Raw genomic sequence first — 18869 nt, forward strand, 5'->3', positions numbered from 1 at the left:
ATAGCCCCTGCAAATAAAAGGCTTCACCCCTAATTCAGGGATTGCATTCGGTTGCTAGTCATGGAACAACCCGATTCAGGATGGTCACTCAAATTGGGCGTTCGTTTTCTCACAGAACAGGAATCCAGGCCGGTATACCAGCTCCATGATGCCATCAGGAGCCCGACTCTTGCTTTCTACCCAGGTTTCAGCAGGTGGCTTTCATTCACATTGTTGTCACCTTGCTCTCCAGCACAGAGCCTACATTCCAGGCAAGAGGAAGGGAAGGTTAGCTAAGCCAGCTAAGGTGCCTTCTTTTAAAGACTTTAAGATGTCTGTGTACGTCTTATTGGCCAGATCTGTGTTAGTTACATGATCACCCTCCGTTCCAAGGCAGGTTGGGAAATGTATGTTTTTTTGCTGGGTACATTGCTGCTTTAAAAAATATTGGGATAAGGCAGGAGGGGAGAATAGATGTTGGGAGGCAACCCATTGGCATGTGAAGACACACTGTGTGCCAGACATGCGCTGTGCTTATTCTGTGCATTGTCCCCTTTAATCCTCCCAGCAACCCACGAAGGCAGGGGCTGGTGTCCCCATTTTGCATAGAGGAACCTGAAACCAGAGAGGTCAGGGACTTGCCCAGAGGCACCCAGCGTATATTGGGGTGAAGCCAGCACTTGAGTCCAGGCCTGACTAGCTCAAAATCCTATGCCCTCTGGGTTTGTTGTGCTCGGGAAGTGATATATATGGTCCAAATGGTTACCAGATGTCAGAAATTTCCCATGTTTTGAACAGTGTCTGACTCCAGGTGCTTACAGTGATCGCAGTGGCCTGCACAGGAAAGGCTGTGTCATCTTAGCTACACATCTATGCCCTGCACGGCCAGCGTCTGAGTGACACAATCATTGACAGCGAGGGTGCTTCATTCTTTCCCATCACTGTGCTCCACTGAGCATGGCAAATCTATTTTGTGACAGGTCTCCTGATTTGAGAAGTCATGTGTTAAATTGTTGGGAATATAAGGAGACAGGGAGAAAGCCAAAAAACATTTTTGCCTTCAAGCCTATAACTTAGTAAATTCAATGTTGAAGTCGGGTAAGGTGGGGGAGTAGGGAGCATTGCCTCCCCTTTCTTACCTGTAGAGCTAGAGTTTAAACATTTTGGGCACAAAGGCATTTTCCCTATGGCCCAGCAGCCATGGGACTAGGAGTTGTTCATAACCCCAAGTCGTAGGGCCTAGAATGCTGCCAGACTACCATTCTTTTAGGGGTTCTCGAAAGCTTTGTTTTGTAGTAAATGTTGGTGTTTATCTGAAGAAAAGGATTTGTCATTCCCTATCAAATGTATCTTCAGAAAGGACTGACATATACAAGGGTGTGTATGTCATGTGTACACGTACAGTAGGACTAAGATTGACAGTTATAAGTTAGAAAAGCCTGGCACACTGCACAGTTTGAAGTCAGTTTATGGGAACAGTTTATTAGATGGGGTGTTAGGATCGTCTGGCTTTGATGGCAGAAGCTATTTTCTATACTACTCTCTCATGCACCCAAATGCCTATCCCAGTGGGTGTATGAGTACTCAGTAAATGCATGGTACTTGATCAGGAAAGTCCATGTTACAGTTGGTTGCCCTGAGACACTGTACCACAATCCTGGGGTCCTGTAGTTGAGGAAACCTTTTCCCTTCAGTTCTTACGTCATACATGTAGGTGGTGGTTTTGCTTCACAATGTAGCTTGTATGACAAAGGGTGGTTTATCTTTGGGTGTGAGTAACGGGAGGTGCAGTTACTTAGGCCTCACAATTAGAGTAACCAGGTGATAAAGCTCCTTGGCCGGGGCTTGACCCAGAGTGCGGCCAGAGTTTAATCTTAAGGCAGCAGCCTTAGCACATCCTCCATGGACGGTTTCTCAAATTTGAGGAATAGCAAAGAAGATAAAGGCCAACTTAAGCAACGTGAAGGCTTCTGGTTGGGGTTACACTGATGTGGTTATGGAGGATTAAAGGAAGAAAGGAAAGATGAAATCAAAACCTAGAATGTGTACATTGTGGAACAGAGTTGTCACTTCATAAATTTACTGAAAGAATTGCTTTTTCTAAAAGTGTAGAACCTGAATAGTTCCTGTATGTTCCCACTGCTGGAGGTTATAGTAATGGAAAGGCCCTCAGAGATCATCCTCTAAATATCCTATATAATAAAGAGCTAATATGCTAATTAGACCGAATAGCCAAACGACCTTCTGGACAACCTTCCGGATGAAGCCGGGGCTGCAAGGGCCAGCCAAGGCTGTGAGGGGCTGCAAGGGCTGGCCGAGGTAGCTGGGGCTGCGAGGGCCGAGCTCCTTGCACAAATTTCGAGCATCGGGCCTCTAGTGTCATTATAAAATGATATAACAGGATTCCTTCCACTATAAGTAACAGAGACCAAACTCAAACTAGCTTAATGAGAAAGAGAAGTTATTGGTTCACAAACAAAAAGTCCAAATATTTATCTGGTTTAGGTACAGCTAAATCTAGGAGCTCAGGTCCAGCATTTAGGATCCTGTTTCTTTCCATCTGCTTTCCTTGGTGTTGGTTTTATTTTCAAATAGTTGCTTTCCATACAGTTGTAGCAGCTCAAGACCAGCTCCAACCAGTGTCCCAGGGCTAACTCTGATTGGCCTGGATTAGGTCATGTGTCAACCCCTGAACCAGTCACCGAGACTTTGGAGCCTCAGCTGGGCAGGGACTAGGACAGTGGGCAGCTTCCAAACCACATGGACTGAGAGTGGAGGAGGGTGATCCCCAAATGAAAATTGAAATGCTGTTACCAGAAGGTATAGGAGGTGGGGGCAAAGAGGTCCCCTAGTGTTGGATAAAAGATGGCTCACAGTTTGTTGTTGTTTCCCACAAAGCTTTGGGTTTTGATGGAAAAGTCATGAGCACATGAACGGTGGGATGTGGGGTTGCGTTCCTATTCTCCAAGCCCAAGTTAAGGCCAACTGTTAGTACACACTAAGAAGCAGACCCTGTGTTAGGGGGTGTATTTTCACTTTTTATTGACATTTTAATTCCGTTTTAGCTCCCAGACTGGATTGGTTTTGGCCTGAACCTGTGCTGAGTATTGGTAGCTGAGGTTATGTGGTCATTGCAAGGCCACCTGGGTCTGGCCGCCCAGATGTAAATGCAGCAGCATTTCCAATGTATGCTTTCATGCTGAAATGGAGAGATCTCTGGCTTGGCCGTTTGAAGAGTGATGGATCTCAAGGCCAGGACTTTTTCACCATGGGGTACACGTAGACTGGCTGCCCCATCCAAGGGTCTCTGGTAATTTTCCTGGTCCTTCTGGGATGGAGTGTGTTCCCCTCCCTGCCTCTCCAGTCTAAATTCTGCAAAGCTTGCGGAGCCGCTGCTGTGTCCCTGGTACCAGATAGTGGGAATGTTCCTTATGCTGCCATTGTTCTTGGGGCCGTGTTGGCAGCCAGTGGGCTCGGGAGCCTTTCTGTCCAAGCGGGACCGCCTCAGGCAGATGGCAATATGGCAAGGTATGAGACTGTCACTGTATCATTTACTCATTCAGAGTGCTTACAGAGCGCCTGTTCTGTAACAGTCTCCAAGTTCTGGGCATATGATGCTTGGCAGGATGGGCCTCTCGCCTGATGGAACTCAGTCTACTTGGGCCAGTTGGTCCAGGGTGACCGTGGAGTCGGTGAAGGTGCTGATCTAGACTGGGTACAGGTGGCTGGGGGGGCTTCCAGGAGGTGGTAACATTTTAGTCAGATCTCCAAGGAGTAGACGTTTAAGTGGGTGGAGTGAGGGACTAGGCATAAAAGGTGGTCCGGGCAGAGGGAACAGCCCGTGCAAAGGTCTGGAGGTAGTGTGAGTGCCCGGGGTGTGCTTTGGGGAGACTGGCTGCCGGCTGTGCTGTCGGGATCGGGCTGAGTGTACTGCTGTCGTTGCAGGGACCTGGAGAAGCTGGAGCGGCAGGCAGTCCCCCAGGTCAACCACGCAGAGTCCTGTCGTGAGTGTGGCCGCGTGGGACCCGGACATGCGAGGGATTGTCCTCATCGCCGCCACGAGGACTCCTACGGCTACGAGAGGCGGGAGCCAGAGGAAGAACGGTACCGTTCCCACCCCTCCGAGGGCAGGAGGGACAGGAGCAAGACCAGGTCCCCGTACTCGCCAGCTGAGGAGGATGCCTTATTCGTGGATTTGCCCAGTGGCCTGAGAGGCCAGCAGGCCCAGCCCCAGAGGGCAGAGAAGAATGGCATCGCATATGGCCCAGGAGAGCAGAATGGGACTGGCGGATACCAGCGGGCCTTTCCTCCCAGGACCAACCATGAAAAGCACAGCCAGAGGAAGAGCAGCCTGGCCCCCGTGGAGCACTGGGCAAAGTCCCAAAAGGGCGATGGCAGGAGGTCAGTAATAGAGCTCAGTCGCTGCTGCCTCTGAGCACAATAACGCAGGAACCGTCGCCGTCATTTACCCAGCATGCACTGGGTAATGCTGGCCTTAAACTCCCTACCTCCATTATCTCAAAAAAATCCCATAACAATTCTGCAAGGAGGGGGAATAGTCCCAATTTATAGATGAGGAGACTGAGGCTGGGGGAAGGGAAGGAACCTGCCCAGGGCGCACAGATACGTGGCAAAGCCAGAGTTCAGACCCGGGCCTGCAGGCCTCCCGAGCCACACGCGATAGCACGAGGAGGCTTCTTTGTTCCCCGGGGAGCGCGCTTTGAGACAGTCAGCCTGTAGGCAGTAACTCCTCTTCTCCCTTTACCTGCTCCTTCTCTGCATCCGGGAAGTAGTTATAGAAACTAGAGTAAGTGCAGGCCCGTTTTTAACTTCCAGCACGGAGAGTGGCACTTGGGCACTGCTGCCTTGGGCTTCACCATGCCCGTTCCTTCCAGAAGCAGTTTTCAGTGATTTAGAGCACGTGAATCCTTGCTATTTGCAAAGCACTGTCTGTATTTTATTATAATTTTATTTTTTTTAAAAATATATTTTATTGATTTTTTACAGAGAGGAAGAGAGAGGGATAGAGAGTTAGAAACATCGATGAGAGAGAAACATCGATCAGCTGCCTCTTGCACACCCCCTACTGGGGATGTGCCCGCAACCAAGGTACATGCCCTTGACCAGAATCGAACCTGGGACCTTTCAGTCCGCAGGCCGACGCTCTATCCACTGAGCCAAACCTGTTTCGGCTTTTATTATAATTTTAGATTAATTAGGGCACGTTTATGAACGTGAAGAATTCAGGGTCACCCAGCTTCCATTGTGCCCAGAAGCCCCTGTGTTTTGCCTTCATTGCAAAGATGGCAAACCCCCCCTCCCTGTCCTCAGGCTTGTGAAACAAACCACCGACTGTAGAGGTGAGAGCAAGGCCTGGGTGCGTTCAGAAAGTGTCCCCTGCGCCAGAAGGACCCGGGGAAGCACCAGAGCTCAGGCCGAGTCTGCCACTGGCCTGGTAAACATGAGCTGACTGCCACACTTCGTTCTCCCTGTTGGCGAGCCGGCTCTCCACCTGCAGGCTCTGCAGGCAGCAGCGCTCCTAGGGGAATAGCCCAGGCCTGCTTCCCAGCGTGTGGGTGTGGAGCACATGTGCGGGTTGTGTAACCTCTTTAATCTGGTACAGCTGGATGGTCGTGAGGGTAGATGGTGGAGAAGTCACAGTGGAACCCCCTAAGCAATTGGTAGACATGGTTGTGGGCCAGACCGGGAGGAGGAGGAGGAGGAGCAGGAGGAGGGCCTTTTGTGTCATAGCTGAGATGCTTTCCCATCCCCACTGGGCCTGACCAGGTGTCGGTTTGTTCACATTTGGTGTCTTATGGAAAACGGAAGCTCTGCTCAAGGACACAGGGGAGGGTGCTGCTATGCTCGGTGCTGGACAAGGTGGTTGTAAGTGACTTTCCTGCTGAATGAGCTGGGAAAGCTGGGTCCTCAGATTAGTGTGCAGGTCCTCAGATTAATGTAAGGAATTTGGGTTTTATTTGAGAAAGCAACAGGGGGAACCACGGGAAGGATTTTTTTTATAAGTATATTTTAATTTTTAAATTTTTCACGATTTAAATAAAATTCAGCCAGTTAACATAAACACGGAGGAAATGCACGTAATTTACAGTCATGTACAGAATACAGTAGCAACCCTCGTATAAATGGTCAAAAGATATGAACTCTTGAAGTTGGTTATTAGCTATGACTTTGAAAGGTCAAGATGTAATTGTTCACATATACAGGGGTACACATTCAAAATGTTTACTAACACAAAAACTGAGTGAAACTAGGATTTTCAGTTTCTAAAAGGAGTAGCATAAGCCCTAACCGGTTTGGCTCAGTGGATAGAGCGTCGGCCTGCGGACTGAGGGGTCCCAGGTTCGATTCCAGTCAAGGGCATGTACCTTGGTTGCGGGTACATCCCCAGTAGGGGGTGTGCAGGAGGCGGCTGATGGATGTTTCTCTCCCATCGATGTTTCTAACTTTCTATCCCTCTCCCTTCCTCTCTGTAAAAAACCAATAAAATATATATAAAAAATAATAAAAGGAGTAGCATAAAAAGTAGTATGTATCTTAATGAGAAATATAAGGGCATGACAGAGAAGAGATCCGAGTAGGCAGAAAGTTAGTACATTATGTTTTTATATAATTAAAATTCCTTCCAATTTATGGAAGGAACCATGTTCTTAGGAATGTTGAAGTCATGATCAATATTAGAGGAAAAAGCCGAACTATTACATTTATCAGCCCCGAAAGGGCCCCTATATATAGTATTAACAGTCTGGGCAGAAGAGCATGTAAACAACGAAAGACAGGCATGAACAATACTGGGAGAGTAAAGGATAGATTGATTTCTAGCATTTAAACCCTTCACGTTCAAATTAATATTTTGAGTGATTTAACAGAAATCTAAAAATACTGACATGTTTATGCTCCAATAAGAGTAAACACTCATTATTTTTAACCCAAACTCTGTTGGTCCTAATATACTAATGCTTTTCTACAATGGGCATTAGGTTTTAGGAGACAAAAGGCTGGATTAAATGATCTAATAATATTCTATTCTTCGTTTCGATGTTACAAATCAATTACTTGTGGGCCCCATCCTTAAAGGCTGGTTCCACAGTTACATACATAATAAAAATTAAGACAAGGCTTTGGTGATAGTTTTTTTTCCTAGATTTAAAAGCACTAGGGGACCCCACAATCACAGGGTTTGGTAATTCTCAGATTTGGACTTTGAAACTTAGGAGACTATTTTCTATGAGCCACAAGTACCTTAAATCCAGAGTTCTTTCTGCTGCTCTATGAGGGTATGCTGCTTCAGTATCTACTGCTTTAACCTGAATAAGTTCAGTTTAATTTTGAGAAGATTCTACAATAAAAGTACATACCCATCTGAAGAGTGCCAACCACCTCCAATCGTATATAATAAAAAGCTAATATGCAAACGACCAAATGGTGGAATGACCGGTCACTATTATGCGCACTAACCACCAGGGGGCAGACACTCAGTGCAGGAACTGCCCCTGGTAGTTAGTGTGCTCCCACAGGGGGAGCCAGTCAGAAGCTGGGCTCACGGCTGGCGAGCACAGCGGCAGTGGTGAGAGCCTCGCCTGCCTCCGTGGCAATGTTAAGGATGTCCAACTGATGGCTTAGTGGGCCTAAGCCATCAGTCGGACATCCCCCCAGGGCTCCCAGACTGCGAGAGGGCGCAGGTCAGGCTGAGGGACTCCCCCACTCCCCCAAGTGCACGAGTTTTGTGCACCGGGCCTCTAGTTTAGAAATAAAATGTTGTCTGATAGAAAATAGATGAAAACAAAACACCATTTAAAAAAAAAGTTCAATGCTTTAAGTCTGCATTTTTCTTTTTAAACATTTGCCTCAATTAAAAACAAGATCTACAAAGAAATGTTTTAGAGGCAAATTTTATAAATAATTTGTAGTGTTCCCCCCCACTCCCCCCAATTATCTCTGTCAGACATAAAGTACACTGCAGCAGACTGTGCTTTGGGGGGAAAAAGAATGAAAACAAACGACCTTGCTCCTTTCCAGTTGTTGCACAAAGAAACTGCCTAAGACTAAGACCTTTTCCTTCCAGTACATACGCAAAACTCACTTTTAAAAGCTAAATATAATGCGCTAAAGGTCAGGGTAAGTTTTACTTGCTCAATACAAACAGGAATACCACTGGAAGGTTTTAAGAGGTAAGTGATATAATGTGATTAATAATCCACAAAGCGCCTGGGGAGGAAGGAGGCTGTCGTAGTGGCCGGGATTGGTGACAATGGAAGCAGAAAGAAAGAGACTGGAGGTGCATTTTAGAGGCTTAAAAGCAAAACTTGTCAATGAATGGGAAGTTCAGGATGAGAGAAAGGGAGGAACAAGGAGGATCCCTAGAATTTTTACTTGAATAACTGGGTGGTTCCGATGTGGGGAGGGTTTAGAAACTTGTTTGGGGGAAACCAGGGTTTCCATGTTGGACATATAAGTTTGAGAAACCTATTAGCTACCCAAGGCCAGATGTCATGTAGGCAGTTAGATGTGGATGGTGATGTTGAGGTTTGAGGGCTGGTTGGACATGCCAATTGGGGGCAATCAGCGTGTAAAGGGTACCCCAATACTTAGAAGTTAGCAGCAGGAGAGAGATCCTGCAGCGAAGACTGTGGTCAAAGGGAAACTCATGATAAGTTAGCCGTTTCCTCTTCTATGCAGCTCTTAGGAACTGAAGTCTGTATGGAGCTGGCTGGGGGAGACAAAAGCAGGAGAAACCAGACGTTGGGGTAGATAGGAAGGGCAAGGATGGACCCCGATGAGCCTGTATTTCCTGATGGAGACTTTGGATGTAAGCCTGAGGCCCGTGAAAGCCATTGGTGGACTTCCAGCAGCTGCCTGGCATGGCACTGTTACTGAGAATGGTTCACAAGGCATTGGCAGAGAGGCGGTATGGCAGAAGGAACTCCACAAGCTGAGTGACTGCTATGCAGTTACAGGTTATTCATTGTGAAATGTCTCCACATAACTGTTTCTGGCAGCCCACAAACCCACATTATTCTGCTACACACAGTGGTCTGTTTGGGGGTAGGGTGCACATCGGGAGCTGGAGGATGAGAAGTCAACACCAGCCGATAAGAGGTGGCTGGCGAAGGCGTTGGCCTGTCCCTAGGATGTGAGATGGGAGTTCGAGCCGTTCTTATCTTAGGGGCAGGGTGACATCAGGTCTGGGGATGAAAACAGTCCGTTGACCTTGGAGGTCATTGAGCACGCGGTGAGAAGAGCTTCAGACTAGTGGTAGAAGCCCTTCTCAGTGGGCTGAAAAGCAAAAGTGAGGAATTGAAGGCAGAGTATGAACTACCCTTTTGGGAAGAAAGCTGTCAGTTTCTGAGTGAGCAAAGGGCTCGGTCTCTGATCATTCACTGCTGTCTTGAAAGGACTGAGTGAGCCTTGCATTCCCAGAGTTGTGGGGTGTTTTTGTTCTTTTTCTTAAAGATACATTTGGAATCTCTTACTGTCAAGAAATAAGTTGAGCCGAAACCGGTTTGGCTCAGTGGATAGAGCGTCGGTCTGCGGACTGAAAGGTCCCAGGTTCGATTCCAGTCAAGGGCATGTACATTGGTTGCGGGCACATCCCCAGTAGGGGGTGTGCAAGAGGCAGCTGATCGATGTTTCTATCTCATTGATGTTTCTAGCTCTCTGTCCCTCTCCTTTCCTCTCTGTAAAAAGTCAATAAAAATATATTTAAAAAAAAAAGAAATAAGTTGAGCTGGCTGCTTAATGCAGGAACTTTCTCCACTTGAAAATATAGACAATGGATATCCCTGCTTTGTGTATGATTAAGACTTTGCTAATCTCATTAGATTGAGCATGTTGGACATTGGAAGGAGGGTTGGGCTGTATTAGGATCTTGTGTTCGTGGCTCTAGACCACAAGAAATTGTTTATAACTGTTCTTTCAGGATTTGGAGATACATATTTCACATCAATACACTCCTTTATAATGATGGTTTGTGGAGAACAGACTGACGTACCCTTAGAATCTTAGCACATTCTAAGAGGTTGGTTTGAAATGCCAGCCTTCTATTATCCCCTGGTGTTTAAATGAATGCAGACTTGTAAAATAAAAAGGCGGGGGTGGGGGTGGGGGTGGAATCAGGGACTCAGACATCAGCGAGGAGCAGAGAAGGAAGTGAAAGTCCTACACAGTTGATATGGAAGTGAGGTGAGGACGGTCTGCTGGATAAGGAATTGGTGATAAAATTTGATTTTACATTCCGATGCGACCATTTTATAGTGGCTGTGTCAGAATAGCCTGTTTGCTTTGGTGCCTTTTGGAACAGGGAGGCCCCCTAGCCACAGAGCAGGGTGTGAGGGCAAGAGACCCTGAGCACTCTTTTGGGGTCAGTCTGGAATTGGGGGCCAGCAGATGGGTCTGCTGTCGGAACAGAGCTGCTCCCAGGGTGACCTTTATGTCACCTTACAGCCCTGCCTACCTCCTGGTCCTTCCTCTGGAACCAGGGCTCACCATGGCACTGGGGTCTTTGGGGTTGCCTCCAAATGGCCAGCGCTAGGGGCGGGGAGGTGGGGAGTGACAGGCTAGAGGACAAGCTGAGGGCTTTGGGGCACTGCCCAGTGGGGTCTCTGACCGTGGGACACATAGGCAGGCGCCGGTGGGCTGCAGAGCCACACCAAAGGGGTGTGGGAGCACAGGTAGGACATGCTTTGTATAGTTTGCATTTTGCTTGAGGCAGAGTGAACAGTGGTTAGTAACGTCATAAGCTCCCCAGGGGGAGCCCAGCCTGGTTTGTGCCACTGCTATCACCGCTGTTAGAGGATTCAGGCCCCTTCCTTAGACAGGGTCCCCTCTGACGCTGGGAAATCAGCAGCAAACCCTGCCACCTAGTGGCAAGGAGACAAGCTACACAGACACTAGACACGCCTGGGTTGAAGAGATCTCAACATTACCTCTTGTTAATTGCAATGGTAACGATGAAAAGGGAGAAGAAAGCTACCATTTTTGAATGACAGCTATTTCTATTTAAAATCTGTTTTTATTGATTTTGGAGAGGGAAGGAGAGGGAGAGAGAGGAAGAAACATTGATGAGAGAGAAACATTCAACATTGATCGGCTGCCTCCTTCACGCCCCCTACTAGGCATCAAGCCCTGACCAGGGACCTCTTAGTGCATGGGTCATTGCTCAACCACTGAGCACACTGGCCCGGCGTATGACAACTATTTCTAATCCTCACAACAATCCATTGAATGGTTCTTAGTATTCCCACTTTATAGTGAGGAAAATGAGGGTATACGTGACACCCGAGTGCATATAGTAAGGAAGAGATGAAATGAGTTTTAAAACAACTAGAATGCTTTTAGAACAATTATAATGTTAGCCACCCGAGGCCTTGTTAAAGCACAGGTGGCTAAGCCCCACCCCCAGAGTTTCTGACTTGGCAGGTTTGGGTGGAACCTGGTAACCTGCCCATCTAACTGCCTGGTGGTGCTGATGCTGCCGCACAACGTCTTGCTCGTGGCGAGCACTGTATAGAAGTTTGCTGGATAAAGTTGATAGATAAAGGCAGGGTCAGGACTCCAACCCGGCCTGTCTGATCCCAACACCTGTTCTCTTTTGACAACATGCCGCCTCTCCGGTTTGACTTTTAAGGCCGAATAAATCGCTACACTTGGCCCTTTGCTGAATTTTTGTTTCGCAAAATAAGACGGCAGGTTGGTTGTAGTTTTCACAATCGTATCCGGCTTTTGTGTGCTGGCGTGTTCGTTAAAGGGCTGGTTATGCATGAAGACTTTCTCAGACCGTGGGCAATCCCACAGAATGTAAGACACGGGCCCTGCCCTGCATGGCTGTGCAGCTCGGCTGGGAAAGAGATGTCTTGCAAGTATGACAAGGACCCCAGAACAGTTACCGACTGTATAGTCACCAAGTCAGAGCAGAGCAAGAGCCCCGAGGGCTGCGGCATTGCAGAGAGGCCTCTGTGGACGGACAGTGTCCTGGAGAATGAGTGAGTTAGGGTGCACAGGGCACTGGGAGCCCATGCAGGTGGGGGAGGGAAGAACAATATGAGAATGAGGATAGCTGGGAAGGGAGCACCTGCTGGTGAAGGGCCTTCTATGCATCAGGCATGGAGCCTGCATTCTCCCGTGGACCCTTCAGAATAGCCTATGAGGCAGGAAATTCTGTCCTCACGTTCCAGGTCAGGAAGCTGAGCCTCAGAGCAGTGGGCAAGCTGCCTAGGGTCACGTCGCCAGTGGATGCCAGAGCTAGGACTCGACCCCAGTCAGACGGCCTCTGCCTTTTCCACGTGAGACGTTGCCCAGGGGTGTAGGAGGCTGGGCGGGATTAGGGGGAAGCTCTCACTCTCAGGCTCTAGTAATTACAGGGCCGCATCTGAGGGGGGCCTCCTGGCCTGTTGGGCCCGAGACGCCGGCTCGCCCCAGCTCAGTCCTGGTCCCAGTAGGAGGAGCAGTGAGAAGACAGCAGGACTGCAGAGTGGGTTGGGGTCAGGCGCTGGCGAGCTATGAGGACCAGGCGCAGGGATTTAGATCTCATAGGCAGTGGGGGGCCATTGAAGTTTAGGGAGCACGGCAGGGATTGGATCTGAACACTTGACTGCATACTGCTTGGAAACCAGTGAGGAAGGTCTCAAAGTTGTCTTGGGGGGCGGGGGGTTCATTAATCAGTATCGGGACTAGAGTAGTAGAAAAAGAAAGGAACCGATGTCAGCCACGTCCATTAGGACCCTGCAGGACTTGGAGCGGCGATACCGGACACAGGCAGCGTCTCAGAAGAGCTGACGGGGGTTAAGTGGGAGAGGAGAAGGCAGGGTCCCTCCCTTGACGTGATGGGCGTGGGGTAGCCACGTCGGCCTGGTAGAGGATTGACACGCCGAGGCTGACAGGGGAAATGGCTCTGGAGTCCTTTGCCAAGAGACGGAAGTCCTGGATGTCCGCTTTGATTGTCCTCTGGGGCTCTTACAGGGCTCGCTCGCCGGCCTGGCCTTGCACGTTTACGTAGCTGTGTTTCCAGATGCCTGCAGACCCTGGCATCGTCTGACCTGTCCTCCTTTCTCCTCAGCCTCCCCCCGGACCAGACCCTTCCTCGCCACGGTCCCAGCCAGCCCCTGTCCTTCCCGGAAAACTACCAGACGCTTCCCAGGAGCACCCGTCACCCCTCCGGGAGCTCCTCGCCTCCTCCCCGCAACCTGCCGAGCGACTACAAGTACGCGCAGGACCGAGCCAGCCACCTGAAGATGTCGAGCGAGGAGCGCCGGGCACACCGCGACGGCACCGTGTGGCAGCTCTACGAGTGGCAGCAGCGCCAGCAGTTCCGGCACGGCAGCCCCACGGCGCCCATCTCCCCGGAGTTCCCCGAGCAGGGCCGGAGCAGGAGCATGCTGGAGGTGCCGCGCTCTATCTCCGTGCCTCCATCTCCCTCGGACATCCCTCCCCCGGGGCCCCCGCGGGCCTTCCCACCCCGGCGGCCACACACACCAGCAGAGAGGGTCACCGTGAGGCCGCCGGACCAGAGGAGGAGTGTGGACATCTCGTTGGGCAGTTCTCCCAGGAAGACATGGGGCCATACCACCAAGGTGAGGCTCTGGAGTCCTGCAGGGCTGCTGGGGGCCAGCATTAAGGCACCAGGAGCCTCACGTGGTTTGAACACAAATTGGAGCAATTTGCAATAATGATAGGTCACACTTACCCAGTAATTTTAGGTGTCAGGTGCAGGGCTAAAGGAGTTACTTAGTTACTTTAATTTTTACAACAGCCCAAAGAGGTTGGGGCTGTTATTATGCCCATTTCACTGATAAGAACTCTTGAGGCATTAAGAAATGAGTAACTTGCATAGGGCCAGACAACTAAAAGTCTGCTTCCTTGCAGCTTGGAAGGCAGGAAAAGCTGTCAGTGTTCAGTTTAATCATCTATAATAATAAAAGCGTAATATGCTAATTAGACCAGATGTCCTTCTGGACAAAGCAGGGGCTGCGAGGGAAGCCCCGGGTGCCAGAGGGAAGCCGGCGCCGGCAGCTGGGGGAAGGAAGGCCTACTCTTGCATAAATTGCCTGCATCGGGCCTCTGGTGTATAATCAACTTAAGTGTTAACTCGTCAAGGGGCTTTCACAGTTTGTCACTGTCATAACCGGGTGAGAAAGGGGTGCATCCCCATTTTACACATGAAGAGTGAGGCTCAGAGCGGTGACGTGCCTGAGGTAGGCTGCCCTGGCAGTGAGTGGCAGAGGTTCTGGCCCCAGCCCCGCCCCCTTGCCCGGCCCTCAGTGTGACTTCTTCTCTCCCCACCTGCAGAACTCCTCTCACGTGGACCGACGCTCCATGCCCTCCATGGGTTACATGACCCACACTGTCAGCGCTCCCAGTTTACACGGAAAATCGGTAAGCGGGGCTTCATCCCCCCCCTCCAGGCGAATGATATAGAGCAGCCTGCAAAGGGTTAATCTCGTCTGATTCCTCCCCCCGAGCCAGTCCAATGCAGTCTGCAGGGCAGTTATCAACCCCCAATGTAGAGATGAGAAAACTGAGGCTCAGAGAAGTCGAATGACTTGCTCAGGGTCACGCCGCCAGCATTGGGTCCTTCCCAGACGCGATGAAGAGCTTGGGGGAGTGGAAGAGACCGTGGGCTCTTCCCTTTCGGACAGCGTTTTCCAGCCACCTGCTCTTCTCTCGTTAGCTCCTCTGCTGGTCTTGGCTTTGATTGGTTAACCACCTTCAAAGTGTGAGTCTGGGTGAGGGCCACTGCGGCTGCTGTTTTCTGAAAAAAAGCACTTCCTGCAGCCCCTTTCCCGCCAGTGCCTTTATTTGTCCTACTGACAGAATTAATGCAGTAATTACCTAATGGTGTCACATCAGTGCTGTCCCAGCACGGGGCGAAGAGTAATTATAGCGGCGTGCTCCTGCGGTGGCTAATTTCCTCGTGATGTGTCTGCACACCTGCAGCTGGAGGAGCTCTCGCTGCTTCTCACCCGGTTACGGCGGCACCAGGCCAAGTTGGCCAGTGTGCGAGATTTCGCTGTGGGCCACTTACTGCAGCACCAGCTGACCTTTCCCGCCTGCCAGGTCAGCACCCCAGGTCTCTGGGGGCCGGGGGCCACCCCGTAGGCAAGGGCGTGACGTGCTGGCCCGTGTTCCCTCGTGCCGCGCTCCGGTCTGTACTTGCTGTCTGGCTCTCTCCCTCGTTCCCTGCCTGTTTGCTTCTGGATGCGACTGCCGGACACGGCGCCACGGTGGTGGGGCCCCCGTGCGCGGGCCCCGGGGAGGAGGCTGCATGTGGTGTGAGGCCCCGACCTGTGGCTTCTCTGGCTGTGAGGGGTGGCTGGCAGGCTGGTGTGTGGCCATGTCCGAGGGGCTGTGCTGGCTGTCGTCCTTGTTACCACCGTGGGTACTCCTGGGTGCCTGAAGGTGTGTGCCAGCCTGGAGGGAGAAGGCAGAGTGCCCAGCCGATGGACCAGGCAGCCTCACCTCCCTTAGCCTGGTGAGCCTCACAGTGACCTGGGAGAGGGTAGGTGGGCAGGAATTGTTAGCGCACAGCAGGCAGTGGATCAAGAAGGGAAGTCACTTGCCCGGGATCCCTCGGTTACATCCAAAGCCCAGGTGCTGCCTGCACAGTGTCCAGGCACTTGCCCTCCCAGCGTCTGGAGCAGCTTAAAGAAGATGCTGGTGCAGACAGGACCGGTCCCCCTGAGTTGCACAGATGTCGGCAGAAGACAGATGCAGAGGGCGACGGGATTGTCGCCTTCCTTCCTTCCTTGTCCTGTTTCAGTGGGACCTGAGGCACTCAGGAAATGTACTTGGAAGAAGGAAAGTAAGGGAACACTTACAAAAACCCTAAGTTGAGAATGTGGGTGTGTTTTTTTAATAGCATTTATTATAATAACATTAATTTATTAATAATTTATTAATGATTTAATAGCATTGCTCTGTGCTTCTTACTGCTGTGGAAAGTGTATAGGGACCAACAATAAAAAAGAAGGAAGTGTGTAGGGACTGGGCTGATTAAGGAACTGGGGAAGGGGAAAAGGAAGGTTTGGGGACAGAAATAAGATCTTGCTAATTAGTGTCCCTGGCAATGGTCCTTCAGGCCTTCTCATGCTTAAAAGCACTGCCCGAATGTGTCGCCTTGTTCATTTGTGTGTGTGTTTTACGTCAGAGCTGTAAACGGACCATCTGCCCAGCCACGCTCGCCTCGGCTTGCTGGAGGCCTCTTGGTCTGCCGGGAAAGTGCCTGGGCTGCTTTTGAAACCTCTCTGCCTCCCAGTTAGCGTCCGTGACCTACTGCATGGGAAGCACAAGTCCTAGGAGAGCAGTCCTTTCCTTATTCTCACTTTTCCTGGTAATTATTCTGAAGAACTCAGCCCTGTCGGAGGCAATGCGAGCTGATAGGTCTGACACTGGCCCTCCCTCAGGTAGCTCCTGAGGTGGTCACTCTGGCGCCACGCTCAGCAAGGAAGCCAGAACTTCCAGGAAACTTTCAGTGGCTACTGGTGTTTATTATTCTGAAAGCCAAGGTCAAAAGGGGACATCTCTGGGCCATCTGTTCCAGGCATTTACCCATACCAGTCATGGGTCATTTTGCTTCATGCATGTGAATAACTCAGTGCAAAGGTTTGATGACAAAATTTGGAGCACTGGCCATCGATGGGCCCCGAGCTCAGGTGTGGCGTGTCCTCTCCCAGGTGGACCTCTGTAGTTGTCTCAGGAGATCACCTCCGCCTCCGTGGCATGCTGTCCTAGCCTTCTGGTGGGATGTGTGCCGTCCCCCTCCTTGCCATCAAACTGCCCCCTCAGCTGATGAGGGGACAAGCTGGCTTTCCCCACAGCGACCTGCAAGATCCATCATGCTGAGAGCGGGCTCCAAGCTGCACCAAGACATTTGTGCTTCCTCTGTGGCCCGGGAAGAGTTGGTCTGCTGTGGTCTCTGTCCCCGATGCTGTGCAATGTAAATCATTCATGAAGCCTTGAGTTATGGAAACCCTTGCTGTTCGTAACTGGGTTCTCTGTGCTTCCTTTGAAGGCCGATGATACCTACCTCCAGCTGAAGAAAGACCTGGAATACCTGGACCTAAAGGTGAGCCACATCAGGGGTTCGTGTCCCCTGGACACTCACCTGACTGAGCGTGTCCGCTCCATCATAGCCAAGCCCAAGCCAAAGACAGTGCAGGTCTGATCAAATCTGGGTCCCAAATGGAGACGGCTGCTGTCTAATCAGAGGCGTTTTATTTCTTACAGCCTCAGATTCTGCGCTTAGTTTCTTGTGAATTCTGCCGTGAGGTGTCTGTCTTACCGAATGAGACCACAGGATTCGGATCTCTTCCTGTCCTTGGTCAGAACCCAAAGGTCCCTCCAAGTAATCACCGGCTGCTGCTTCAGAGCCTGCCGTGGGGCTGAGTTTGGTTCAGAGAAGCCCCTGGTGTGTGCTTTTGGTCACAAGTAGGTCGGCGGATTGTTCGCTGCTGGGGAGACGGTTCCACGTGGAATTACGTGGCTCTGAGGGGTGCCGTCTCTCCCACCCCCATTTAGGAGACCGTCACTGGTGATAAAGCTCCGGGCTCCAATCAGCCTCCATGGCACAGAGAGCCCGAGGAAGCACCTCCGTGGCACCGAGAGGCACTGCCTGGCAGCTGCTGCTGTGGCATTCACCGGGCTCTCTGAAAGCTCCCACTGTGACGGCACTTCCTATGGCTGAGCCGTAAACAGACGTGAAACAGATGGAAGGAATGTGACCTTTAGTTAACTGCGGGCGAGAGAGGCGGGCCAGGGAGGTGGAGGGCACCCAGGTGACTGCCACGGGGCACACCTCCTCCAGTCTTCGGGGTCCCTGGCTTGAGAGATTTTTAACGGGGATTGTCATCCAGCCTTGGAGAAGCAGGGTGTGAACACCAGGCCCTATGGCAGCCTGTTTAGAAATCAACTAATTGACTTCTGTATCTAGTGAGCACTTGCTGTGTACTCGGCTCTGGAGAAGGGAGGTGCAAGCGTAAAATCGAGGCCCTCTGGGTTGGGGAAAGAAAACATCCCCAAATAACAGACTTATGTACAAAGATGTGGCCCAGTGCTCAGAGCGGAGATAATGAGGCTCTCCATGGGCTGCCGTGCTGGGAAGGCTCCCAGTGGAGGTGGCATGTGGGTGGAGCCTGGAAGAGCCAGAATATTTGGGTTGGCTGAGATGAAAGGGAAGGGGATGGAGGGAGCCAAGGAGAGCCAGGGAGGGTGGTGTGGCCTTGGCCTCAGGAAGTGGAGGTAGCTCGTTCATGCTCCGGTCTCAGGCGTCCGGAAGGAAGGTGCAGTGAATAGAAGTCTGACTTGGTTTTTGGACACGAGCAAAACAGGGTTCTCTCAAAACCAGGGCATCTTCTAGTGCACGTGGCGTGAACGAGTATTCTAAGTGTGGCAGTAATGCCTCAGGGTAGAGTGCTCAGACGTGGGCGTGGGATAACCGTGCAGCCCAGCCCGTGCTCCCGTGCCCTGATGGGACGGAGCAGAGTCCTTCCACCACGCCCACCCCACCACCCCCGCCTGACCGGGGGCGGTCCACAGCCCCTGGCCTCCATCTGCCACGTGTGCCCCCACATCCCTGGTCCCTGGCCTTCCTGACTGCCAGCCACCATGTCGCTGTGTCTTCTCACCCCTGTTCTGGGGCCGTGCCATCGGCACAGAAGGATTCGTAGAGCATCCACGTCCTCGGCCTGTGGCAGAGGCTCAGCCCGGCAGCCGCACAGGTGTGTGTGAGACACCCTTCGCCACGCTCAGTGCACAGGGCGAGAGGAACTTAATGAAGTGCCTGGGCCAGAAGCCTGGGAGTAGCTGTCTTCTGACCCCTGTTTGTGGGGGAGAGCCGAAACGCACAGTTGTCCTGGAGTAAAGATCCAGCCCAGACTGTA

General features: G+C 51.1%; 1 protein-coding gene across 3 annotated transcripts in view; it reads left to right on the top strand.

Annotated features, from left to right (window-relative positions):
• The window catches only part of PLEKHA7 (pleckstrin homology domain containing A7), a 206453-nt gene that overhangs the window by 153226 nt on the left and 34358 nt on the right, over positions 1–18869 (top strand). For all 3 annotated transcript variants that reach the window (XM_079788148.1, XM_079788149.1, XM_079788150.1), the window contains 4 exons: positions 3925–4380; positions 13052–13565; positions 14281–14367; positions 17003–17056. In XM_079788148.1, coding sequence (XP_079644274.1) covers positions 3925–4380; positions 13052–13565; positions 14281–14367; positions 17003–17056 — 1111 coding nt within the window. The remainder of the gene's footprint in view (positions 1–3924; positions 4381–13051; positions 13566–14280; positions 14368–17002; positions 17057–18869) is intronic.

Source organism: Cnephaeus nilssonii (assembly GCF_951640355.1).
Source record: "Cnephaeus nilssonii genome assembly, chromosome: 13".
Taxonomy (NCBI): Eukaryota; Metazoa; Chordata; class Mammalia; order Chiroptera; family Vespertilionidae; genus Cnephaeus; species Cnephaeus nilssonii.